Raw genomic sequence first — 27630 nt, forward strand, 5'->3', positions numbered from 1 at the left:
ATCTAGATGAACTATGGAGAACACAACATAATCCTTCGACATACTTTTGAGTTGAGTTACTTCAGGGCAAGGAAGCAGGGCACCCAACACGCTCAAGATGCCTGAGCATCTCCATCTTTACCCCATTCTTGTTCCCCTTGGATCTTGCTTCCCTCACTTTCTTCTTCATACCCATAATCCTCTCACCTGTTTTCATCCTCCCTTCCCAAATATTCTGTCAGGTCCCTTACTCCTTCCATTGCATAATTTCTTCCACATCCTTGCAGTTCCCCTTGAGACTCCTGGCCAGTCGTGCATGTGTGCCATAAACTCAGAACAAGCTTAACTTTTTGACTTACACTCTCTCAGGGCAGAGAGCAGGACATAAGCCAAAAGGCTAATCTTTTCCCATCATATCTGCGTTTTTTGCCTTAGGGCCCACTGAATACATCCTGCCTATTAATAACACCTTCTCTCTCTGGAAATTTCCCTACACACCCCTACATCGTCACAACTGCTTGCCCCATGCCACCTACACAGCCTGCGTAAGTACTATAAAAGCTCATTTCCCATCCATGTCCTCATAATCATTTTCAATGAACTTCCTTTCACCTCATCTCCCTTTGCAATAAAGCAGCTTTCCAGCTCGCCATGGATTTCCTTTCCTCCACCTCACCCTCCCTTGCTGCAGCTCCCATTTGCCACTCCCAAATGTCTATGCTCAACTTGTACTCAATGGCAGTACGAACTGACATGGTACAGCTACTGATGCCACCATGTACAAATGTGCGGACTCTGTGTACTGGGTCTGGCTGGGATGTTTACTTTCCCTGCAGCAGCCCATACAGTGCTGTGCTCTGCACTTGTATCTAGAACAGCAGTGGTATCACACCAGTGTTGTGTCTCCTGCTGAGCAGTGCTGGCACAGCATCAGGACTCTCTCTAACCCTGCTAGGGGGTGGGCAAAAAAGTGAGAAAAGAAACATCACCAGGGCAGCTGACCTAAACCAACCAAAGTGATATTTCCTACCATATGGTGTCACACTCAGCAATAAAAGGTGGAAAAAGGAAGAAGATCGGAAGGGTGGGCTCTCATTGCAAAAACGTCAGTCCTCCTCCTGAACACCAGCTACGTGCATTGAGGCCCTGTTCCAAGGATGTGGTCAAGCATTGCTCACTTGTGGGAAGTAGAGTAATTTCCTTCTTCTGCATTTCCACATAACCTTTATTTTTTTTTTTTTGTTTTTGTTTTTTTCCCTTTCCCCCTTTCCTTTTCCCCTTTCTCTTTTTTCCCCTTTAGTTAAATTGTTTAGTTAATAATAATCTTTCCTTAATATATTTTTTTTCCTTTAATTAAATTATCTTTATCTCAACTTGTGAGTTGTTCTTTACTTTACTTCTTCCCCTCCTCATCTAGGGAGGGGGAGTGAGAGAGTGGTTGTGGTGTTTAGCTGCCTAGCATGGTAAAACCACCACACTCTGGAAGCAAGAGAGATCCTACACAGGCAGCTTGCTCAGAAATCACCTTCAGCATTTCCCTCTGTCACGAAACCTGTTCAGCTGCAGTCTGAAAGACAGAATGTCAGCCAAGAGGTGCACATCAGTCAGGACTGCCTATTTGAAAATAACTTCTAGTTTAAAACTGTTTTAATCCTTATTTACATAATGGTTATTTTTTGGTGTTTTGTTTTTTGTTTTGTTTTGTTTTTCAATTAAGATTTTTCTTCAGTAGAAAGAAGAAAATATCATAAAAGAATAATAAGGAAAGGGGAGAGTGGTTAGAGAGGATGAGTGGTTGCTCACAGCTGGAAGGAAATGGTTTGAACATGCTAGTCTTACAGGCTAAACATTGTTACGGAAACTTTAGTCCATAAATCTTACAGCAATGACTTTCTCATGCTTTGCTTAGCCCATCTGATGGCTAATAAGGCAAAGCTAGTGATTGACTAAGGGGAGTCCTGGGACATGCTGAATTAAAACCCCTCCAACTCATCATAGCCTAGCTGAATGGGTCTGCTGTCTGAATCAGCTTGATGAAAACCCTCAAGACTGCATGCAATTTTCTTTGGCACTACCTTTAACTGGATCAACTGCTAAAGAGATCAAAAAGTTTCAGGACAAACCTGGCTGCACCAGCTGGTAATGCCCAAGTGTTAAAGGGATCCTTGGGTAGTGTCACAACAGCTACAGGGTTTGTTTTGCACCACAGAGAAGCAAAAAATTTTCATTACATCCAATATGGCTACATTTTCCTTAAGTGCATTTAGAGGTGAAAAATTCTTTTCAATGAAAAATTCTTTGTATCAACAAGTCTGTTTTTACATTCCTTGTCTCCTCATCATGTGGTACTGAACTTCTTGGGTTTCCTACGCATCTATGTAACACTGTTTTCTGTGTTAACTAGAGCACCAGTACAGGTAGCTTTGCCATAATGCTATTACCACACAAATGAATTGCTTGAACTGAGGAGCCCATAATTCTTTACACACAAGCTAATATGTTATGCTAGTATTAGTACTCTAGAGGCCTGAATTCTGTCCGTCATGTCTGAAACACTGAGTAAGCAAGATGATTTAACCTGTGTTTAAATTAGCATACAGATCTGTGCCATAAGAATGGAAACACTTGGTGATGTTTCAGAGGGCTTAGTTTGGACTAGTTGTAACCTAGGGCCATGAAAAAAAATGACCATCAAATGGCGAAGCTTATTACTTGCATCCCAAGAGCTCATCATTTTCTTGTTTAATTTTTTCCAAAAAGAATCTGGTTTACATACCCCAAGACTGTCCTGGGGGTTAAAGCATGATAACAGAGATAACAGGGAGGGTCTCTTCAAAAGCCCATTCCTAATCAAACATGAATGTGAATGTAAACACTTTCAGTACAAACCTTTACAGATCTGCTCAAGAAAAATAAAGTTTTAATGCAAAGGTGTCAATTTATTATAATTAAAAGATGATATTTCTTTATTCCTTTTCTGTCCACAGCTCTGAAGCCATTAACAAGTTTATGTTTCATGACACTGTTCTAAATTATTATCCCCTTTGCATCTTACAAACAGAGAATTGGAAAGCAACAGATGAAATGACTTGCCCAAGGCTGGAGTGCAGATAAGCAAAACAGAATATAAAGCTTTTCCAGCTTCCTTATGTGTTTTTGCCAAAAACTTGTACCACACCCTTTGTTCTGATATTTAGGCAGGAAAAAAAAAAAAAAGAAGAAAAAAAAAAAAAAGATTTAGAGCTGTATCTGTGTATTAGGTTATTATTAGCAACACATCCCTACAAACAACTCATCCCAGTAAGGAATTAATTTAGATATTTAGATACAATATGAAAATATATATCTTATTTCTGATCTGAAATCAGAATCTTTCTTTTCTTTGTGAATTGGTTTAGCCCAGCTTTCCAGTTGGGAAGACAACCACAGGACTCATAAAAATGTGCTTTATCTTTAATTACATCTTAAAATGAATACCAAAATGCTAGTGAATCACACACTAAAATATACTGGAAATTGCTTTCCCAAGTCAATCATCTACATTTTTATGTAACCAGTCAGCAACTTTAGTTAGAAGCTGTCTCCTTTCCACATTTTCAACTTTTGCAAACTCCAGTAGTAGAGTAGCAGTCACTCTCTCATCTTCTTCCAATGTAGTATTATAGAAAACCTGCAACTGAATAAATAAACACGTGAGGTTAGTCCATGTAATTGCACTTGAAACAAACAACCATGTATCTGACAGACCCTTTAGACATAGAATAGGGAACAACTGTAGAGAGTAGTGGACAAGGCAAGGGTACTGATTACAGTAGGTGCTCCTTGCACACAAGGAGTGTGCCTTTTTGCCATCCCTCTAAAGGTCTTTCCAGATGCAGCCAGCTTCACTACCACTGGTGTCTACAACTAGTTGGGGAGCAGAATCCTCTTGTCCTTTTCATCTACAATCACAGTGCAAGAAGTCTCTCCCATCGATCTAAAGAGCAGAAGACAAGTCAGGACTTAAGAATAGCAAAGCAATTTACACAGATGGGGGAGTGGGAGGGGGGGGGAGGAGGGAAGGGAGGAAGAGAGGAAGGGGGCGATGTACTATGAGAGAAATGAGGCAGCTGTCTACATCACAGATGACAACCTAACATGCCAGCAGCCTAACTTCTGTTAAGTTGCCTACAGACATTACGGAGGTTATCTTTACAGACAGATTTTAAAGGTGAAAATGAGGCAACTTTGATGATATTTACTGGGACTCTATTCCAAACCTGAAAGTTAATGGAAAGGGTGACACTGGACTATTGTTTTTGTCATCACAGGTAGTTAACTTTTCCCTGAGGTACAAAAGACAAAAATCTTTTAGTTCATGCATGTTTAGGGGAGATTTCTTTTATTTTAGAAACTAACTGACTGAATTGTTCTTCTAATTAGCCATCAATTCTCAGTTACTTTCTGTATATATGCATGCATCAATCAATGGCTGAAAAAGCACATTATTCGTGAGAATCTGTCATTACAGAAAAGTGCTTCTTGAACTGCAGTTCAGGGCTGACACAGGTGTGCTGATCACATGCAGACAGCACAAAAATTGAACTCTTCAGGAAAAATAGAGAGTACCTTGGGAAAGAATCTAGGCAGATGGACTGGAGAGGAAAGAATGAGACAAAGAGAATGCAACAATGAGTGATGGTTATCCATTCATCACAGACACTAATATGTGGAGGTCTTATTGTGGGGAATAACCCAAAGAGAAGCTACAACCATATTCCACAGATTTCTACCCACCAACAGGTATCCCAAGCCCCATCTATCCCCTTTTTACAAACATAGATCAGCCCAGTGAGAATCGTGAGCTGCCACGCAAACAAAGGGAAAGAACTATTTCACACATGTTCAGGCTACCTGTTCAGCACATGGGCAGGCAACTTCATGTGTTGCAACCACACAGAGCCGGACAACATCCATCCCTGTGCAAAAGCTCATTTTAATGCCATGGTGAATAACTGACTGCATGCAAAGACTCAGAGCTGTGGGTGCATGTTGATACATTTATTTCTCATGAGGAGGTATTGTTTTTCTCAGCGTTTCAACACAACATTGTACAATACATGCCCTGAATGTCTTTAAGAAAAGAGCTTTAAAAAGCTGTATTTGCATACTGATGATAAAGTTGAAACTAATTGCTTTTCTCATTTACCTCTTGGATCTGTACATCTGTATTGACAAATCTTCCCATGACTTTTAATACATCATGCAATAATTCCTTCCCATACCTGTAAAGTTGAGACAAAGGTCCTTCCATGAGCATGTTTGCAAAAACACTAAACTTCATCTCACTTGAAAATACTCCTACTATTTGTTTGTTATTTATCATGTTGAAAATACCAACTAAGCTAAAATTTGCAGTTGTATACTCCCTCCCCCCTTTTAAAGCAGTACCATTAAAGTTCAATTTAGACATTTGAACAAGATGAAACACACCAATTATCCTTCATTTTCATTTCCCTTTAAGATCTGGTATTTCTACTCTGGTAAGGTAGGTTTTTTGGCTTAAAAAAGATAACCTTTGTGAGCCCATGCAGACAAAACCATCTAGAAAGGCTGTGCAGCAACAATTCTAACAGCTTGGTGTTTCTGTTCATGTCTTGAGAATAGTGTATGAAGCTAACATCCACAGTGTTCTTCCTGTTTGAAAATGACATGTCAGTTTCTCAGTATATTTCTCAGCAGTATGGAACAGCTAAAGCTCTATAAGCTGGTGTGACACCAACCTGCTACAACTTGCCTTTACTAGAGCTAGCAATATAGCTACACATTTCAGTGCTCCCAGATGGCTGGTCTTAGTTTTGTTGCCACAAATGAGTCCTGAGGGACTCCTGTGCCACCACAGATAGCAGGAATAGACGGATGTCACAGCTGTTTGTCTTTTAGAATTGCAAGGAGAGAGGGAGTCTTCTAGCAGGTATTAAAGGTATTTGTAGATAGCCCAAGCTCATGAGCAATTCACCTGCATCAAAGCAGGTAGACTGGAGATGGGTTAGGACTTAAGACAGTGATTAATAGTATTACTGGTCCATGAAGCCCTTGTAAACCTGTATGTTCCAATCCACCATCTCTAAAAAAAGAGAGGGGGCTGTCTTTAGAAAAGAGGTTACAATTTTACTTTTGCATTTTACACCCATGCTTATGAAATGATAGTGGGTAAACCCATTTCTATAGTACATGGGGGCATGCTTTTATTTATTTATTTATATTTTTTTTACGCTATGCATTTTTCTCCTGATTGTGGAACTGTCTGGTTGAATGTGTACCAAGAAATTTACCTTTTTATTTATGCAGTTGAAAAGATAAACTAGAAAGATTCTCCAGTTGCCCACAGGAAGCCTATATTGCCTCACACTATATTACAAGCAGCCTGAATAAAAACACGTACAAAAGTCAAGTCAATGATGGTTTCATCTGTGAAGTCCAATGCTATGTTCCTAGCACTGAGACTAATCCTGTTCCATCACTTTCCATCAGGTCTGTTCATTTTCAAAACTCTTACTCATTTTCTTGGCTTTTAGTTTTCCACCACCACTTTTCTCCTTTTACTGCTCCTGAAATCATTTGTTTACAGGGCCAGTGTAAAGTGCGAGACGCTCCTGACCACAGATAGAGCATGGGTCAGTGGGAACACTTGTATAATGTGTTTGCATAGCCAGCTTTTACAAAGGGACCTGTGAGCAATCACATGATAGTCTAAACAATGTTCTCCTTGGGGACATCAAAAGGCTATCAGATTTACGGATCACTAGCTACCCAAACATGCCTAGCTTTGTTCTCAGCCCTGTATGTGAAAGATATAACTCATGTCATCCTGTCAATCATGCAATTGCCACTAAGTCTTGATCCCACAAATAAAGTGCCCCAACTTGGGGTAGCTCTCACTGGCTGGTCAAGATGTCCAGCGTCATGATGGAGGACATGAGAGTTCAACAACTTTTCTAACTGTTGCCTATCAGCAGGTAAGAGTATTCATTAATGGTACTGTGCTTTGCCTACACAGCAAGTGGCTTATCTCTTTTCTTTCTGCTTATGCTTATACTGCTCATATTCCTCTCAAGCTTAATTATATTGGTAGACAATGCATATAATTACAATAAAATCCATCAGACTCTGTCCATGGTCTCTTGGCATCCTAACATCCAGCATCCAAAGGACCTGTGACAGAGCCATCACTGTACTTTAGCCGTGCAGTCTTCTGTTCTTCCAAACCAGTAAAAGCACGAGGATATTCCTGTTTTGAAAGTTTGTTCTGTTCCATGTGAAATGCTGCCTGGATAGCAAGAAGCAGGGAACTATAGATTTCATAGCAGCTAGTCATACAGATACTAAGTCATACTTTCACTTATATCTTGCTTACTTGTTCCCTTTACCAGTTGTTACAAAGCACATTTTAAGCATACTCTGGGAGATGGATTTTTATCTTCTACTGTCTCAGAACTGGGAAAGCTTACCATTTAAGTAGGTAAGTAAGTGTTAGATTTTCTATAAATGTTTACACTTAAAAGCACTGAGACAGTCACAAACAGGCTCATTTTAAAGCATTCTATATCTGACACTGAGTTCTTCTTTGACATTAAGACCTGATGATCTGAAAACCTTGGTCTGTGTACGTAAGGAATTGTATCAATCATTACCAAAAAAATGTCATCTCTGAAAGGAAAATCTGTACCTGGATTTTACAACTCATACAGCAAGATGAAGAAAGGAGTAAAAAAGAAAAATAAAGAGAAACTAAAGCTGGTTGCTTACCATACCTTTCATTTAAAAGGGGCCAATTTTCTGTAACAAAATCCCAGGCTATTCGGTGCCCAATGTCCTTAGTCACCACATATGAAATGATGATTGATGTACAGTTGGAAGAAAATAATGTATCACTGAGTCCATATTGCAAGTATCTGTTAGAAAAGAAGTTAATAACTATCAGTTGCTGTTCAATGGTCATAACCTGGAAATATGTACCAGTTCAGAACAATTCTTGTCTTCCCAAATACCAGAATGTGGACAGTTATATCAAACTTGAGCCACTCTGAGCCATGTATTCAGCTTGTGTTTTGTCCTTATGTTGGTAAAATTCCCTGGTCTTGCACACTGGCTGTCCATTTCTCAGTAAAATGAGGGTGTAGCACAACCAGTGTATATATTTGCTTTTTTTTTTTTTTTTTTTTTTTTGTATATATTACAGAAAGAATACAGAGAATGACTCCCACCAGACAACCCTGTGGAAGGAGAAACTGCTCCCAAGTTTCTGGAGAAATCTCCAAACAGATGGAGCCTACAAAATGAGGTAGCAGTGACATACACTGTTGTGCAGATGGGACTGGCTGCAGTAATAAGGCATCTAAGATACCCTCAGGCAGACTAAGCCATGACTTCAGAAATATTTAACTACCTGCCACTGATGTCAATGGTAGTGGGTGACAGAGCATCTTGGAAAAGTAAATAACTCTTCTTTTTATTGCATAAGAGCATTACTTTACAGTCTCCTGCTTTCAATGGGTTTTCATTGTTTAAAAAAGAAAAAAAAAAAAGTCTTTTCAAAGAGTATGGAAAACTACTGGTAGAGGAGATGAGCTGGGTTTCTCCCATTTGTATGCCACCAGTATGCTTAACAAAATGGAAAATCTGTAATGAGGACCAGGAAAAGCCCAGCTGAACATTCCTCAACCCAAAAGACATTCAGGGTGGCATTTAGAAATATAGATTGCTTTGTCAACTACTACAGCACAGGGAGAAAGGAGGTCATCGCAACTTCTTGAAATGGTGTTTTCTTTCTGTTTAGAGCACAGCATATTTTACAGCTTGTCAAGGGACTACTGCTAGTCTGTGCCATTGACAAAGCCATCAAATGACAATTGGTTAGGTGGAAAATAGCATAGTTCCGCTCAGATATGTCTTCCCTATTCATCTGGCTATCTTCTCGGCCATGTCTGTTCTGCCTTCTCAAATGACCACCATCACAGGGGCAGGTGGTTGGCAGCAGAAACACCTCTACCACTTTCAGAGCTTTAGCCCCACTGTATTATGCCAATACGTGGATAATCATTCTTTAGGCCATCATCACTGGCAAACTTCTGTCCTGTGAGATATTCCTCAGGCAATGTGGACATGATATATTAGAGAACTCAGCTTCAACACCTTTTTATTGATAAAGTGAAAACATTTTACATGGATGTCACTGAAAGATAATAAATACAGTATTCCTAACTGGAAAATTAAATAAATTATTTCCCTGTGGCAGTCTACACTTCGAGTAGTGAACAGTGTACTAGCTAGTCTACTATAATTTTCATCATAGCGAAGGATAATTTGGCTTCCATGCAAAGGCTAAATAGGCTTTGAAACTTCAGCTTGAAAATAAAATTATCAGGGGAGAAGCATTATGGGAAAAATATAAAATCTTAAATGGTGGAGAAAAATGTCACTGCAAATTATAAATACTGTTTCTTACAGTGCAGAGAGCAAGGGCAGCAAAAGCAAACAAAAATGACAAGAAATAAACCACAAGATATATACAATATATACAAAAGGTGCATACTGCATGCAATATTATGGAACATGTTGTCACAATCTGCTGTAGCACCTGAAGGCATACTTTTAGTTCAAAAGGAGATTTAGGTATATTGACACATCCATTGGTAGTGTTAGACATGACACACTAGTTACCAGCTTGGGAAGTCCTTTTCTCATTCATTAATGGCATCTAGGATGTTATACCAGCAGAATGACCATTTGTGTATGCACTGTTTATCATATTTTCTCTGTAAGAAAACTCTTAAGATTCTGACACTGTTTTGTATTAGACACATGGCTCTGCAGCAGGCAAACCTCTGCCAGGTTCGTACGGTGCAGTATTTGTTTTTGTGTGATTTCTACCCACAAAGATATGCTTTGATCAAGGTCACCTGTGAAGTAACCATGACTCTTTGGCACAGCTCATGGCAGAGAGGAGGATGTCTTTGTCTTCCTTTGTGGAGTCGGTATGGTTATACATTTCCCATGCAAAATTCCATTCTTTATCACTTCCCAGTGCAACACCATAGCAACTGACCGTTCTCCTAATTAGAAAGGGAATTCTGCAAAGCAAAATATGGTTAAAAGGTACTGTATTGTTATAAAGTCAAAACAAGCAATTGATAAATAACAAAAGAAAAAAAAAGTTTTTTTACAGTTAAAAGATGCACAATAAGAGAAATATAAATGAGCAATCTAAATAAAACTGTTAAATTTGATTGCTTTATCCATGATTTAAATATTAACAAAATGCAGTTTAAAGGAAAAACAAGAACTTTTCATTTTAAGCAATTGGGTCAAGTCAGTTTCTGTACAGACTGTGCCAATGCCACTACTGCACATCCTAGCTAGTGTATCGATCACACCATTAAAGAGGCTACAGCTGCAAATAACTGGGGTTGTATAGTCTGGAGAAAAAGAAGGTTGAGAAGAGACCTCATCTCTCCCTACAGATGTCTGAAAGGAGGTTGCAGCGAGGAGGGCGTTGGTCTCTTTTCTAAGGTGTGATAGAACATGACGAAATGGCCTCAAGTTGCACTAGGGAAGGTTGAGATTACGTGTCAAGAAGAATTTCTTCACAGAAAGAGTTGTTGGAACAGGCTGCCAAGGGAGGTGGTGAAGTCTCCATCTCTGGAGTTATTCAAGAGACATGTGGATTTGGTGCTTAGGGAGATGATTTATTGATGGACTTGTTAGTATTAGATGATGGCTGGACTTGATGATCTTAAGGGTATTTTCCAGCTTAAATGATTATGTACTTCTATGACTCTGTAAGAATCAGCCCAGACAAGCCTTTTGAAAGTGTCTTCAGTGAGTGCATCCAGGAAGAAGAGCCATGGGCAGCACAAATGGAAACAGAAGGGACATTTCTCCATGCAACAAGCACCATCCCATTACTCAGACTTCAGGGGACAATCCTCAACATGGCAATGCCGTTCATAAAATAAAATAAATGCAAGCATTTTGAGCATAACACTGCTCCTCAGGTGTAAAGGCTGAATAGAAAATTTCTCCCGTGGTAATGACATGTCACTAACACTACAACACGTCAACCCTTTCCAGTATTAGCAACATGTCTACTACTCTACTATTGCAAGCTATCTGAAAACACTTTAATGCTATTTTGAACTAATTCCCTGTAGCAGAATGTGTCTCACTGCTACAAACCAAGCTTTTAACCTCCCAGTAGCATATCGTTAATCTGCATAGCATTAGATAAGACCAAGGTGGTAAGTAGGGCCATAAAACTATTTTCCATTACATCAGGAGTTAGGCTTGGAAAAGAAAAGAAGTTTCTTGTCACACAAGCCATTCTTCAGGCACAAAACCAGAAACAGAAAATTCAAATTTATATATGATTTAAGAAAAAAAAAATCCTCTGAATTTCACTAGGCAGTCATAGAGAAAACAGAGTCAATACCAGCATAAGCAGAGACAATATTAGTCAGAGGAAAGGCTATATGACAGCAATATTCAGAGGAAAATGCACACACAAATAATTTATAAACTTTGTAGGGAGAGAGACGGGTGTTCTGGATGGTAGGCATCGCTTGTTGAGAAGTGAAAATGCAAGCTGCAGGGATTTTGATAGCCCTGCTGGGAGTGGGTGATTTTACTGGCATAACAGAAAGCATTGGAATGTTTTATCTGGATATGTGCTGGAGCATAGGGAATTTGCTGCTAACATTGATACTTGCTGGAACTGAGTGGTTACATTAAGATAAGGGATGTTTTTGTGAGGAATTCTTCTGGATCTTATTTGAGTTGCAGGGTCTAGCAATTTTTTTAATAACCGTTTCATAATCTTTCAGAAAGAAGCCACAGTAGGTTGATGTGTGATAACAGGGTATATGGTTAGCTAACCTATTATTTTCAAGATACTTCACGAAAAACTGCCTTGGCTAAAATACCACTATTCTGATATCTGCAGCTGCTGTACTAGTTTGAAGAATACATTGGTTATTGAGTGTAAAGCCATTGAGAGTGAACATAAAATAGATAAGCTTTTTATATCTTTCGGTTGCAGCTTTGATGTTGGCTATTCAAGGCAGGCTGTACAGGCAGCACGTTATGGGACACTGGTCTACTGGTTGGTGACAACTAAGGTGGCCCTGAAGTCACTTATGTTGTATAGTTCACAGAGGAAGCCCATTGTGGCACTAGGGAAATTTGGAGTTTGAGGTTATGCTTGCTGAGGGATGGGGTTTATTAATCTTGGCTTTTTTTTTTTTTTTTTTTTTTTTTTTTTTCCTGAGAATAGGTGTGTGGTTTGAGATTACTGGCCAGGATTTTCTCATTTGTACTTCTTGGGGAAGATGCAAAAAACTTCTGGAAAGAAGGTGCATTGATTGAAACCATTTTCCTGGAGCTTCTGCAGAGATGACATTGTGGTTTCATAACCTTTGAGTGCAACAGCATTATACAACACCACAGAGAACACTACTTTACAACACTACTTTAGATAGGTCTACTTGAATCCTGTAAGCAAAAAAATGAGCTAAACTGAGAAACTGGATGGGAATCATGGCTCTTAGCCTGTTACCTACCTACTTAACCATATCCACACACACCCACCCACCCACAAAAATGTACCATATCAAGTCCATTTAAGTTCTGCAAGGCCAGGAACCCTTTGGAAATGTTCAGCTGAAAGCTAATTACCTTATGTGAAAAGGAGAAGCACTACTGACTTTTAGGACTTTTGCTCTCAGAATGGAGAGCACACAAGCGTAGCATAAAGTAACATAAAGGGACCTTTTCTGTGAAGTATGAGTCAAAAGTGTATTGTGCCCTCTTCCCCTACTATCCAGCATACGAAGAGCTTCCTCTTTAATTGAACAGGAACTGCAATCTGTCATTTGAAACCTAAGAAGTTTCCTATCTCATATGATTTTTTCCTTGAAGCGTGATTTCTTTCACATAATAAAATGCATAATTGCATTATTTCCCCACATTTTAACCATGTTAAGCTCAATGCTGTGAAGTCTCTTCGAACTTATCTCAGTTCTAAAAAAAAAAAAAAAAAGATATCTAAATTAATTTTCTCCATGTAATTCAAAACCAGATCAGCTAATATTTCTTAGACTTGTCAGCTCTTGAACTCAGATAAGGTATATAGAATTCCATCAGCAAAAAATAATTCTGAGTATTCTTAACAGGGGAAAATGGGTGACTATTTTGACAATAGTCTCAAAGCTCAGAATAGTATTCTTGCTATTAGTGTGGGATAGTACAAATATTCTTTCTGGAACATACCAGAATGTGTTTAGCCCATTTCAACTTTTTGCTTCATCTCCAAAGCACTTTTTTTTTTTTTTTTTTTTTTTTTTTTTTTTTTTTAATGAGAATGGTCACTAAATGCTAATAAAAAATACAAATACAAGTTCAGTTCAATTAGCCAGTCACACATATCAACAGAGGCAGGACTAACAACCAAAACATTAACCTTTTACCACTATAACAAATAAAAAGAAGAAATAAACTTTAAATATTCACTCACCAGTGCCAATACTATATGATTAATGCATAGAAAAAAAAAATCAAAAGAAAAAGGAAGGAAAAGAGAATCAGAATTTCAATACATTGTAATATTTTTTAACAATGCAGTACTCTAATACAGAAAGTCTGATCCTGGTAGAGCCCAGACTCCATTCTCACAAAGCAGAAACCTAACCACTAAGCTCCAGTCTCAGCACAAGAGCTGACAGCCCCTCCCAGTTCATGCAAACAGAGAACATGCAAAATGATGTGATGGGTTCACCCATCAAATGATATGGACATGAACCCATATCATACAAACACAGCTTCACTCTCTACTACTTAGAGAAGCCTAGAAATTGAGTCAGTATATGTGATGCCCCCAAGGTTGTACTGTGGAAAAGGGATTGGACAGTATGGGATTTAAGCCCTAATCTATGCTTGATCTCTTATGTGGCTGAACAGACTATGGTCTGTAAATTGTATGCAAAAAACAGTAATTATGAAATCAATATAAAGTTGGGATTTGGTGAAGTGGTGAGGCTTTATGTTCATTTTCTTGTCTTGTGGTGATTTTCTGTTTGTTTTTTTCAAATTCTGTAGGTCTGTGGAGAACAAGCAGTGTATAGGAGCCTTTCTCATTCTGCCTGCCCCATGTAATAGCCCACTAACTTCCCACCTCACTTACACATGCACACCTCTAAGAGCACATTATTGTTCTTACTTGTACTGAGGGTTGTCCATCCACTTAGTATACAGTTCATATGACAGGTCCAAACAGTCTTGGAGGCCCAGCCAGCATGCTGTTGCAAAAAGTTTTTCCAAATACACTCTTGAAGGGAAGCCAAAACAGCAAGAATAAAAGATAGGTATTCCACATTTGGAGTACTCAGACTGTGCTTGACCACAATTATTGAACATTATGCTGTTAACCCAGGAGAACTTCTACTAAAGTTATTTGAAGTTTAATAAAAAATAAAAAATAAAAAAAAATTGCTAATAATGGATTCCTGACACCAGTAGTCACGGATATTAGTGAGGCTACCCATGTACTCTTATTTTTATTAGCTTTCTGTGTGCTTCATAGATCTGTTGCTCTAGTTGCACCTAGTCTCAATCATTCTGACAGTCAAGACTGTGGCTTTCAATTGCAATGCAAAAAGCAATATTTGAAGCTCTAGTGATTGATCTATAAATCACATCTGAAGTTCATTGCTACAGGAATTTCCCCAAATAGCAGCAGCATGTTACACCTGTTCTCCAATAAACAGGAGCTACCATTCAGATCGTTAAGGTATCATTTTTATGCTCACTAAATACACTAAAAATATCCCAAGCAACCCTGATACTGCATTTTCATTAGAAGTATCATCATAAGTAACACACACATAAGGACAGTAAGAATAACAATTCAGTTGCATTCAAATTAGACCTATTTTCTCTGTCTTCTATTTAAACTTATAAAAGTGAACTACAGTGTATCAGATCCAATCATGTCAGTCCAAACTTTTGAGAACAATGGAATACTTACTTTGCAAAATAGTCATGTTCCAAAGCATCAACATTTTGACGAATAAAACCTGCATAATAATGGTATATTGGCAACATTCTCTTTAAAAGGTATTTCTTTTAAAAGAAGGGAAAGAAAAATTATTTTCATGTAGATGCACATTTTTGTTATACTGTGTTTGTCTCTACTTACTCAGATTTATCCTAAAAATTTACCACTATTAGTTTCTTGACAATATAGCACATTAAAATGAAGTATGAATGATCTATATAAAATTCAACACACTTGTACTATTCAAAGTGGGAAGTTACTATTTCACATCACTAACACCTTTGATCTCAGTACAAAGAAGATAAATGCTTATTCTCAAAGAATAAGACAGAAAAAAAAAAAAAAAAGAAAAAAAAAAAAAGAGAAGTTCTCAAAAGAAAAGTATTCTTCTCACATATTTTAAACATGCCTATACTTTAAGTACTTAAGAGAATCACTGTTGTGGTATTACAGTTAAAACAAATGTACAGTCAAATAGCAGTCAAATAAATAAATAAGAAAATACCATCTCATGTAACAAATATGGGAAAGAATCATCTCATTTAGTTTTCCAAGCCAGTTTGTATTTTCCATGTAGATTTTCCTGATCCTCAGTTTTACAAAAACAACACAAAACAAAACCCTAAGATCAAGGTTAATATTAAGAATGTAAACATATTTCTGTTTTATAGTAAGAATTATTCATAGTGTAGTGATGTGCATCATTTACTAGTATGTACAAATAAGAACCTCATATTTAAAGAAGAAGTTGGCAAAGTCATGCGAAGGGAATTATTAAAACTATGACCCATCATACTCGTTACTTTCATGAGAATTTATAAAGCACTCAATTTAGTCTGTTTTATTTAAAAGGGCTAGTATCTTTGCTCATAAAAAATGTGATACCTTTAGAAGTGGATATACTTCATAGTTTTTCAGAGTACTTTCCAAATTCTCGGGCACTAGATTTAACAATACCACATTCCATATGAAGAGTTCATCTTCTCTGGCAAGGTACTTTGTTAGTTCAAGTGCTGTTTCAATCTGAATATATCCAAACCTATTTGAAGATAAAAAACACTTATATTTCAGCATACTTATTCACATTAACTATCTATCATGAATATCTGTTTATTTATAAACTGATGATGCAGGATGGGGAGTGAACTGGAGAAGACACTGGAAAATTAGAATAAATGTAAAACAGTGGTTCATCATTTAGGAGCTTAACTCTCCAGCCATTTATTGCAGAGTACAATGCCACTATCCAAGTAATGGGGTGATCATGGCAGTAAGCACAGCCACATGCAGACTGAGTTGTGGGTGTGTCCGCAGGATTAGGTCTAAGCACATTTACAGCACATGTCATTCTCACTAGAATAAAAAATGCAGGAAAAAAACACTGTTTCCACTTTTAATACATTTATCTTTTTACTGCTAGACAACAGATTTGCAATACAGGTTCTTTCATGGAATAAACATCATTATAAAAGTCAATCAGTTTAAATCACATGCACACTATCCCAGGGATTAGCGATTTGAGCATGGCATTTCTGTACTTTAGCATGAAGCTAGCATGGAAACCATTCTTTCCCACAGAAAATAAATAAAAAAAATAAAATAAAATAAAATAAAATAAAATAAAATAAAATAAAATAAAATAAAATAAAATAAAATAAAATAAAATAAAATAAAACAAAACAAAACAAAATAAAACAATTAAAGCCCCAATCCACCAGAACAGAAACACTTCTAGCATACCTATACAGGACCATAGCTCAATACTTCACAGTTACTCTCCTTATTATGTGTCAGGCTTGAGCTCTCGTATGAGAAAGGACACTTTTACAAGAGGAATAAAGGTAATTTTGACTTCCTGCTCCCAGATCCACCTCCATAGACTTCAAAGGGTGGCAGTGTGCTTTGGCCACCTCCTCCCTAGGTGACATCCTGCATCATAGGTGACTGAGGCTTTGGGCATTTCTGGTATGACTAAGACACAGGACTGTATGTCTTTGGCTCCCCACGGTACTGTTGAGCTCTCCAGCAGCATGTTCCTGTAGACTCTAAACATGAACCTCCTCTAAGAACTGCCCAGCTTTCAGAAGGAGGGAAGAGTGACAGGAAAACTGATATAAAATTGGGTTATCTTAAAGTGATTTTCTACAGAACTGTAGCACCTGCAGTGTGAGTAACGTGATCTTTTTCTGCCAAGACATGAGTGACCAACTCATCCACCAGCAGAGGAAATGAAGGAGGTCCTATGAGTTACACAGGGCAGCACAACTGATATTCCCCAGAATAAACTAAGAAAAGGAAAATTCACTATCTTCATTTTTTTTTTTTTTCTGTTATAACAAATCTAGGTTAGTCACTAAAACATTCATGATGGTGCCGTCATTTAAAATACTTGCTAAGAGATGGAACACTTTAAAAGAAATTTTGAAAATCACTCAACACTGACAGAAGAATGCACTGAATACTTTATACCCTCCCATTTTGTTGAACGGTCTGTCGTTCTTATGAGGCACATATGGATAGGAATGAAAGAAGCAGAAGCAGGAATGTTGAATGAAATCATGTATTTTATTTACTTTCTTTGGCATATGCAAAACATACTTACTGTGTCAATGCAAAAACATCATCCAGGAGCTGGAACCTGCTGACAGCAGGAATAGCCTGCAGAAAGCATCAATACCGTGTTAATAGATTTAAACACATCATTAAGAATTTAAAAAAGCTGTACTAGGTTTCATATGTGTAATACAAGTCCCTAACATCTTTCCTAAGCCAAAATCTTCTACAAAACATATTGAAACATATCCTATATTTTAAGATGAAATTGTTTATGTGATTTTAGGAGCATTTACATATATATAAATACACAACTGCAAAACACTATGTGTGGAACTTCAAGACCCCTCTTCTTTGAATGCTGAAATAAAAATAAAGAAACTGTACATTTCCTAAAAATAACCTTGTTGTATCATTCTGGCACATTTTTTCCTTTTGAGGCTTCAGTTCAGAATACATACTCACATTAGTCTAGACTGGAGTGTCTGACAACCATCACAAACTACCTTACTGGAGAAGGACTGTAGGCACTGCCTACATCTCATGCTTATCCCTCTTCATCTCCTCCCTGTTTCCGTACTGGTAAGGTTTGGGTGATGCTCTAGCTGTCCTTACCACCAACCCGTACCAAAGCACAGCAGTACCCAAGTCAGCAGTTCATTCTGACTTAGATTTACTGTGAAAGAAAAGCTTAGAAAAAAGAAGCCAGTGTGCCATAGAGAAGCTTGGTCACACCTGTGTGTTCTCATCAGCCTCGTATTGAGACCTCCCAGGTAAGTCATCTGACTGCAGGTTATTAGTGTGTGCCCCAGACTCAGAAAGCTTAAACTTTCTCAGCTTTGATATCAAAACCAATGAACCAATATTATTACCAGAGCCTTTCTCTCACTCTAGGTCTAGGAAACATTAAATACCACACAACCCTATATACGGCGATATGGATGGGCTGCTCTAAGCCTCATTTACCTCCAGCCCATGCTGTGGCAAGTCAGAGGTGACATGTGTCCTCTGTGTTGCATAGTCTACAGAGGACTGAAAGAGCCCTAGCAGAACTGACTGGAACCTCTCAGAACATTCTTCACACAACACACACACAAAGCCCTAAACACCCAAAAACTCCATCAGATGCATTTTTTGTTGTTGCTGTTTCATTGGCAGAAATACTGTGCTTTGAGAAAATGTGGAAATAAAAACTTTCTTCTAACTTTCCTCTCCATGTTTACCTAACAGCAGATAAGGCTTTGTCATACATTCACACTGATAATTCTTCAAGCCAAATTGAAGATATTGGAAGAACCACAAGTTGTTAAGACAACTTTGAAGGCAGAATGCCATCTTACGTATGCTATTTTTCAACATAATGCTTATGTGAAACTACTTGGCCCTGTTCTATTCCACTATGGAAGTCTGTCAGTAATTTTAGTCATGCAATGGTGGATCATTTGTTCTTATGTGATCATGTATAATATAATCAAAATTATTACTTTTAAGAACTGCAAGAAGAAATATATGGAAAGAAGGCAATTTATAAGTTTAAAAAAAAATATATCTTACCTTTGGATCATTTTCAAGCAAGTGTACTAATCTTTTTAAGTTTAACTGATCGTAGTTCACTCTGTAGTATCCACTTAAATTTACATTTAGCAGGATCCAGTCATATTCTGATTCTGACACTTGCATTTCAGGAAAAATTTCTGTAAAATGATATTAAAAAGTATTATTTTATTTTATGCACCCTGATAAATTCTCTTGCATTTATGAACAGCGAACTCAATGATCCCCTGAGACAGAGGTCTGAGGCTGGATACACTGAGAATCAACAAAAGCCGGGTACATTTGTGAGGCCTCTCCTCAGCCTGCTCTGCTCAGGGCTGAACAAACCAAGGGAGCTCAGCTGCTCCTCATATGTCTTCCCCTCCAGAACCTTCACCATTTTTGTAGCCCTTCTTTGGTCAGTCCCTAATAGTTTTATGTCCTTTTTACACTGTGTTACCCAGAACCGCACACAGTTCCTGAGATGAGGCCACACCAGTGCAGAGTAGAATGGGACAATCAGTTTGGAGAGTTCAGTGAGGTCATCTAAAAGTAAACAGCTTGGGACTATACAATCTTTAAGGTCACTTCCAGTCCAAGTCATTCTATGATTCAATACCTCCACATACTGAGACATGCACCCTTGGCACACCTGCTGCTCCCAGCGTTCCTCCAAAACACAACCTTCAGTACCCAACAGAACAGCTGCCTACTAGAATTTGTGTAATAGGTGATCAAGAAAAACAAAACACCTAGGTTTATGTGAGAGGCAAACAACTGAAAAAGATTACTTTAAATAAAAGTCCTGCGGTCCTGCTGAGTTACATCACATCCTAAAGTCTCCTTTTTTTCAGTTGTTTCATTTCACTACTGCCTACATTAGGTGTTTGTCTGATTACTTGCTCCCAACAGCTTACAGTGCACTGTAAGGGAACAGAGCAGCCTGGAAGGCTTTAAGGGGATTCAGAGTCTGCTTCAACTGGGTATGATCAGCTTGGTTTAAGAAGACAGCAAACTCTCATAAGACAATAAATCAGTATTGGTGAGAAGGCTGGGACTACAGTGTGTTTTGACAGAGCAAGTACTACAGGATTCATCCTGAGTCATTCTCACAAATAAAACAAGAGGAAAATGTCACACATGAGAGTTACTAACTGTCCTGGTTTCAGTTAGAACAGAATTAATTTTCTTCCTAGTAGCTGGTGGAATGCTGTGTTTTGGCTTAGGATGAGAAGAGTGCTGATAACACCCCGATGTTTTAATTGTTGCAGAGCAGTGCTTATACCAAGCCAAGGACATCTCAGCCTTTTGCTCTGTCCTGCCAACAGGCAGGCTGGGGGTGCAGTAAGAGCTGGGAGGGGACAGACCCAGGACAGGTGACCCGAACTAGCCAAAGGGGTATTCCATACCATCTGACGTCATGCTAAACAATATATAGGGGTGGCTAGCCGGGGGGAGGGGGCCGGACTGCTCGGGGTTAAGCTGGGCATCGGTCAGCGGGTGGCGAGCAATTGCATTGTGCATCACTTGTTTGTACATATTATTATTAGTAGTACTATTATCATCATTGTATTATTATTATTATTATTATTATTATTATTATTATTTTCCTGTCTTATTAAACTGTCTTTATCTCAACTCACGGGCTTCACTTTCCATTTCTCTCCCCCGTCCCAGAGAGGGAGGGGGGAGGGTGAGCGAACGGCTGCGTGGTGTTTAGCTGCCAGCCGGGTTAAACCACGACACTAACTTAAGCATTTAAAAGACTGTGGGTGGCTAGGACATGGCACTAGCAGTGTTTTCCATATACTAGTTCAATGCTCTGCTAATCATCAAAAGGACTTTTAGATGCATCTAAAATAGCAAACATGCTCAGAAATGCAGCCCATTCCTAAGCTACACCTACAGGCCAAGTGAAACGTTCTACCACAGCAGCATGGTTTGCTTGTGTTTTGTACATTCACTGAGCAGATGTGCATCACTCAGGGATTGTGTCTTTACCTACCAGAGACCAATGCAATTATATTAGCAGAAGATAAGTATCTAGACATTGCCAGAGAAGCCTTAAACCAACAGGACAGGCTGTTAACACTTTATAGCACAGCTGTGAAAGAACATGCTTGGTACCTGATAGTATGGAGCTCATGACTCAATTTAACCTGTTTAGAAGTAAAAGAAATCAACTCCCATGTAGCTCTTTTCATCAAAAATAAACATACATGGCATCACTTTTGAATTGTTTCCTTTTTATGTATTGTTATATCACTGCAGAAGCTATTCCAAAATTTTAGACAAAACAGTACTTCATACCAAATCCCTCATTTTCATTTACCCAAACCATTCTCATGAACACTTCTGAATCATCACAGTAACAGAAGTTCTCAACCAGAAGCCATTTCAGTCTCACAGGAGCAAAATGGTAACTGAATTGAAAAATATCTCAACATTTTTACCCTTGTAAGGAACCATCTGGTTTATCTCTACATCAAAAAGTCATAAAAAAAAAAATAAATATTATTATTTTTTAAAAACTTCAAGTTTGAAAGCAAGTCACTTGGCTGAAGTCTAGCGTCTGGGAAGTTTCATACATAGCTTTCAAATACTAGTGGAATGCATTTTAAAGACTGAATTTCTACTTTATTGTAGTTCCTTCAGGCAGATGCAACACAATGTTTATTTCATAATTTTTTCTGTAGCTCTTAAATCACATAATGGGTGATTTAAGATCAAAATCACATAGAATTGCTGTCATTTCAATAATATAAGCCTAGCATGTAACACTAGTCCTTCCAAGCAAGCAGTGCTTAACACTTCTTTTCTATAAATTTTTTGATTTTTCACCTCACTGGAACATCCACTGATTGCTTATTCATTTGCCCATATACTGTGAAATAATCACTCAAGCTATCTTATTGCCTAAAAAGCAGGGCAAGACCATTGCAAACAGAGGGCAGAGAGTGACAAAACACACACACTATTGTAGTATTGTAGTTTGGCTCTTAGGTATTCAGTGAACACTACAGTCTGTGCACCTACTTGTAACTGATTCAAAGTCTGAGGGAGCTGAGGAGTGACTTACCAAAGAAAACTAATTAACCCATCCTAATTATTACTTTTCTTCTTTCTCAAAAAAATACAGCTGTTAATTGGGAAGCACTAGAATGAGAAAACTGGATTTGTATTTGACTAGAGATGCCTATAAACTCACTTTTTTATTATAAACTCTTAAAACCTTTTGGAAGTCTACGCTGTTGTCAAGATTACTTTTTGCATTAAATTTGCATAAACAAAATACACAGTGTTGAAAAAGCTCATTTTCTGGTTTTATCCACCCTTAACAATGTTTTTCCTCTTAACACAGCTGGTTTTAATCTTTTTCAGTTTTCATATCTACTTTTTGAGCTTGATCATTTTCTGATTTATCGCAGACAAACTCTGAGATGCTACCTATATTCAGAATCTCTCTTTAATGTCAGTAGGATCTGCTAAAGTAATAATAATACAGAACTATGAGGAGCTGGAAATTTTGATTTGTGTACAAAATGACAACATTAAAATTAAAATTACTGTGGAAATCTCAGTTTATAAAAGGAATAGAACACAATAGTTAGATGTAGACTTTAGTGGAATAAAGATTTATCTCTCTAACTAATTCAAATATATATTTTCTTTAAAGGAGTATTAAACATGTTTTTATCATCTTGGTTTTAGCATGTGTGAACAAACATGTAACTTACTGCTGCTTTTATCTAGCCATATTAGAGGTTGTGATGATCCATTTCTCATCCAAGAAATAGGAACAATCCATGTGTTGCTTAAGAAAAAAAAAAAAAAAAAAAAAAAAAAAAAGAGAGAGAGAGAGAGAGAATTAATTATTTTGCTAAAACAAACAAACAAACAAACAAAATATTCTCTGATGTTGCTAACCTAAATGCAAATGAGTTCTTACAGGAATTTCCATCTACTATCTCTCCTCTCTGATACACAAAACAGTGTCAGGTGGTGGTACTTATGCTGGATCAGCACTTCGGTTCATTGATGATAAAGGATTTTTAGCCTGGATTTAAACAGGCACTCATATTTAGACTGTTCTGTGCTAGACCTTTCTTACATCACTTCACTCCTGTGCTCTGGCTGCCCTTCTCCAGGTGATAATTTTATTTTCCCTGCTTCTTCACCTTATTTCTGGAGACTGTAAAGATTCTTTTCAGAACTGCGCCTACTAAAAAAGGATCCAGGCAAGCAACACAACTGTAATTGTGATGACTTTAATTTCCTTTCTGAGGAATCTAAATCTCCCAGTGAAAACAGATAAAAGCTATGACAGCCTGAAGTCATCAATGAAAATGAAAAATTCTGTAATACTTGTCCTGGATTTGCTTAAATTCACATGGTATTGCCTCCTGCTGTAACTAGAGTAACAGACATGATGTTTGTAACTTGGAACTCCTTATCTAAAATAGCCAAAGACATTGATTGGACTAGTTTTCTACATTTCCTGGACCTTGGAAACAAAGGAAACTCTATGGTTCTCATCAAAATTTTGCTTTTGGCTCTCTGCATGACTAGCAACAGCAGCCAGGAAAAAAGTGCTTTGGGTTATGTTCCCCTTTATACTTCCCTAGGTGATAACTCATCTCATGGACTTTCTCCATACATCCCAATGCTCATGACAAGTGCTGAATTTCACAGAAGTTCAAACTCTGGCCATGAGTTTCCCAAGTAGATGACCAAAGACAGCTCCTTCTATCACCGTACTTAGGTATCTAAATATGCAGCACAGCCTTCAAAAGTACCAGGAACTCAGCAACACTCACTGACAGTCAGGAGCTTTAGAACTGCATGTCAGGTACTCAGCACTTTCTGAGTAAGGAGTCATCAACAACAACCCCTTTGTCTTTTCTACAATGATGATACTGGAAATATGTCAACTGGAAAGAAGCTGACACATGGTTCAGGTAAGTCCCCAGTCCCCAGTCTGGACAACTGAGATGAAGACTGAAGAAAATGCCAGGCAAAACTCCTGCCTTGCAACATATTCATGGCCTGCATGTCCTTCCTTACAAAGATATTATGTGTCTAGAAAAGTCACTACTGCAGAGGAACACAATCTTCAGTGATACAAGCAACTTGAAAAACTATCACAAACTCCGGTTTTAAACAAGATTTACTTTACAGTTCATGCTACAAAAAAAAATAATAAAAAAATAAAAAAATGGAATAAACAAATAAACATATGATAAGGACACAAACTAAACATACTTGTAAGAATCAGTACTGGTGTTTTCACTCTTTTTATTAAGAAATTGTTCCTGACTGATTGTGCCAGTGGTTATGTTTAATGTTAAAACTGGAAACCCATTTTGGCATGTCCAGGAATCCATTATTTTTTTTACAGATGCTGGCAACTGAACTTCATCCTGTGCATCTACAACCTTCAAGAGAAACAGGAATTAGAAAGGTTAAGGACAAACAGGAATTGTGACATATGGAGAAGATGTTTCTCATTCTTATAACCTGACTGCTAACCTTTCTCTTTTTAGTATTAGTATACTTGCAGCCCTGTATGGCTGTGACAGACTCAATTTATTAATTTTACTGAAATAAAGCTACCAGAAGACAAGAGATTTTTAAGTGACAGCCTAATATACAAATTGAACAGAAAAGATATACCAAAAAAGATACTAAGCTAGAGTTCCAACCAGTGTGAATTGGTATCTGTTGGTATAGAAGATGTGACAGACTTGCATATCTGAAATTGTGGCACTCTTGTTCTTAACCTAAGACTTTTTTCTGTAGTGCAATGAAAGCCTTTTTTAGAGGAATAGGGAAATGCTTGTTTTTTTCTTTTTTGTTTGTTTGTTTTGCTTTTTTTTTTTTGTTTGTTTGTTTGGTTGTTTTTTAACTAAACCTATCATTAGCACCTTTTTTCTTATTTGGATTTCTGCCAAAATCAGCAAAGGATGAAATGCTGAGCTACTGCCCTGGACTTTGTCGGACTGTGAGACTACAGGCTTTGCTGGATCTGTGAGATATCAGCATCCTTAATCACCAAGCCCAAAACATCATACTCATTAATCTGGCAAAACATAAGCTCCAGAAAATACAGGCTATGCAATTTCATGTAGGCTAAGGCAATCCATGAGCCTGAAAACTCCACTTGACCCTAATTTTCCATCTCATTTCTCTGCTCCTTGTACTTTGCTGCAATGATCTCAAGTGCTGTTAAGTAGCCAAATAAACATTTCTGAAGACCTAAGCCAAAAGAGCTGGCAAAGCAATTTTTTTTTGTGTGTGTGAGAGAGAAAGACTGCACTAGGCATAGCAAAATCCAGTGCAGTCTTCTGCAAGTAGTATGTACACTACATTTGATCTAAGCCAAACCCCAGAGCAAAATACTGAAGATAAAATGAGTACCATCTGTATGTGGGTCCAGAGATCATCTTGGTTAGCATTTGAAAAGGAAAATTTTTTCAGATATAACTGCAGGAAAACAAGCAGAAGAATCAGAATTCATGAGAGTTCAATAAAAAACATCAGAAGGGCAGACAGTACTTAGTACACTTGCCATTTTCAAGCTTATAAATCAGGATGATGATGTTAGTTTTCCAAACTTACATTAAGAGCTTTGATAAACAACTTCTCAGTCAGAAAACCAGAAAGCATCCAGGTAATAGAAGCCCCCTAAAGTACAAAACAAGCTATGAGAAAACTTCTGTTGTTGTGATTATTATTGCAGTATCTTTTCAAATTATTTCAGAAAAGTTAGTTTACTCCTATGCTTCATAGCTCATGGTGATTAAAAATGTTTTCACAGTTTCTCTCAGAGAAAGATTTGCAACACCGGATATGTTTGTGTGCACAGCAAAAATAAATTTTGAATGGCAAAACTACAAAGCATTGTAATTCAAGAGGATATTCCACTCTACTTCTCAAACATACCATGTACCTCGTTAGTTCGCAATATACAAGAAACAGGAAGAATTTTGTATTTTTTCACCTTGTTGTACGTGATGCTGTCAAACAGAGAAATTAATGAAAATGATCCTTTGATCTTGTCTTCATTCTGTGACAGTGATCGAACTCCTACTTCATTGTCTTCCCTTAAGACAGGTTGTACAACATGATCATAGAAGATTTTATCCTGCAAAGAAAAAAAACAAATCTAAGTGAGCTGAATAGAAAATACATATTCTTAGGCAGATACTGTGGATTATGGTATTAGCACTAATAGAAATAGCCTGTCAATAAACAAGGGATGATCCTTTTCCCTCTCCATAACTTCCCCTTGAGGTAAAAAGGACTTTACACTCAATCCCAACATTTTCCATGTGCTACTGCTTTTGGCAGTGAAAATTTTAAATCTGAGATGACATTGGGCTTGGGCCTGACAAAGATGATTACACTCTAATCCTCAGGGAAGAAGAAGTCAGCTACATTAACCAGCAAATAAGCGAACATTGAAAACTTAAAACATATTTCTCATCTACATTGATATGTCATTAGCATGCCACATTTTCCTCCTAAATTCTGTATTTCTCCTGCTGCAACCCTGAAAAATAACCAAAAACTAAATACTTGAGTATAGCATGGTTTAACTGTTCAGCATTTTGGCTGTCACCCAGCAAAAAAAAATAACAGAAGGAAAATTACTCCTTTGGTGTAAATCAGTGAAGTTCTCCTTTTGTCAAACGATTATTTATTTTCTCACAGCTGATTATCCATCCTATCACTGAATGTTAAATGACATAACTAGTTAGTTAAGAAAACTAATAATTTTTTAAAACACTGTGGGCCACTTTGAGCACTTTCTTTTCTCAAGAAGAAGGACACAGGCTTTTAATTTTTCTCTTTGTTAACAGTCAGTGAATATAGTTTTCCAGGTTCACTTTGTATCAGGGTGGTGATCAGTGGCACAAAGTCTGTTATAAGGCCAGTAACTAACAGTGTACCCCAGGAATCCAGTCTTGCTTAACATCTTCATTAATGGTTTGGATGATGGGGCAGGGTGCACCCATAGCACCAGTACATGCTGGGGGCTGACTGGGTGGAAAGCAGCTTGACAGAAAAGGACCTGGGGTCCTGGTGGACACCAAGTTCAACATGAGCCTGCATTGTACCCTTGCTGCTAAGAAGGCTAACAGTGTCCTGGGCTGTCCATCCTCAGAAGCTGTCCGGACCCGGTCCTGGGCAACCTGCTCTGGGTGTCCCTAACTGAACAGGGGTTGGAGCAGGTGCCAATACCAGTATTAAAATTTACTTTACAAGCATAAATAAAATGGCAACCGCTGATTTTTAGAAGGGCAAGCTTCAAAATAAGAAAATTAAAAATGAAAAGGAAACAAGGACTTACTTCCAATTTAAAACTGATCCACCTTTGTATTTTTCAATGATATTAAAATAATTCCACTACAGAGAATAAAGTGAGCTGTTGTTGAAATTCAGAGGAAGAGGCTAGCACATCCCATGACCTAAAA

At 37.8% G+C, this 27630-nt stretch overlaps 1 protein-coding gene across 1 annotated transcript in view; it reads right to left on the reverse strand.

Annotated features, from left to right (window-relative positions):
- Positions 1–3508: 3508 nt before the first annotated feature.
- The window catches only part of LVRN (laeverin), a gene marked incomplete at both ends in the record, with an annotated part of 42117 nt that continues 17995 nt past the window's right edge, over positions 3509–27630 (reverse strand). Inside the window, 14 exons of the mRNA XM_084305442.1 lie at positions 3509–3655; positions 5168–5243; positions 7773–7913; positions 9921–10091; positions 14231–14338; positions 15038–15132; positions 15953–16106; positions 17670–17725; positions 19175–19314; positions 22891–22967; positions 24416–24588; positions 25571–25636; positions 25772–25837; positions 26154–26297. Coding sequence (XP_084161568.1) covers positions 3509–3655; positions 5168–5243; positions 7773–7913; positions 9921–10091; positions 14231–14338; positions 15038–15132; positions 15953–16106; positions 17670–17725; positions 19175–19314; positions 22891–22967; positions 24416–24588; positions 25571–25636; positions 25772–25837; positions 26154–26297 — 1614 coding nt within the window. The remainder of the gene's footprint in view (positions 3656–5167; positions 5244–7772; positions 7914–9920; positions 10092–14230; positions 14339–15037; positions 15133–15952; positions 16107–17669; positions 17726–19174; positions 19315–22890; positions 22968–24415; positions 24589–25570; positions 25637–25771; positions 25838–26153; positions 26298–27630) is intronic.

The sequence above is a fragment of the Netta rufina genome (assembly GCF_964035555.1).
Source record: "Netta rufina genome assembly, chromosome: Z".
Classification (NCBI taxonomy): domain Eukaryota; kingdom Metazoa; phylum Chordata; class Aves; order Anseriformes; family Anatidae; genus Netta; species Netta rufina.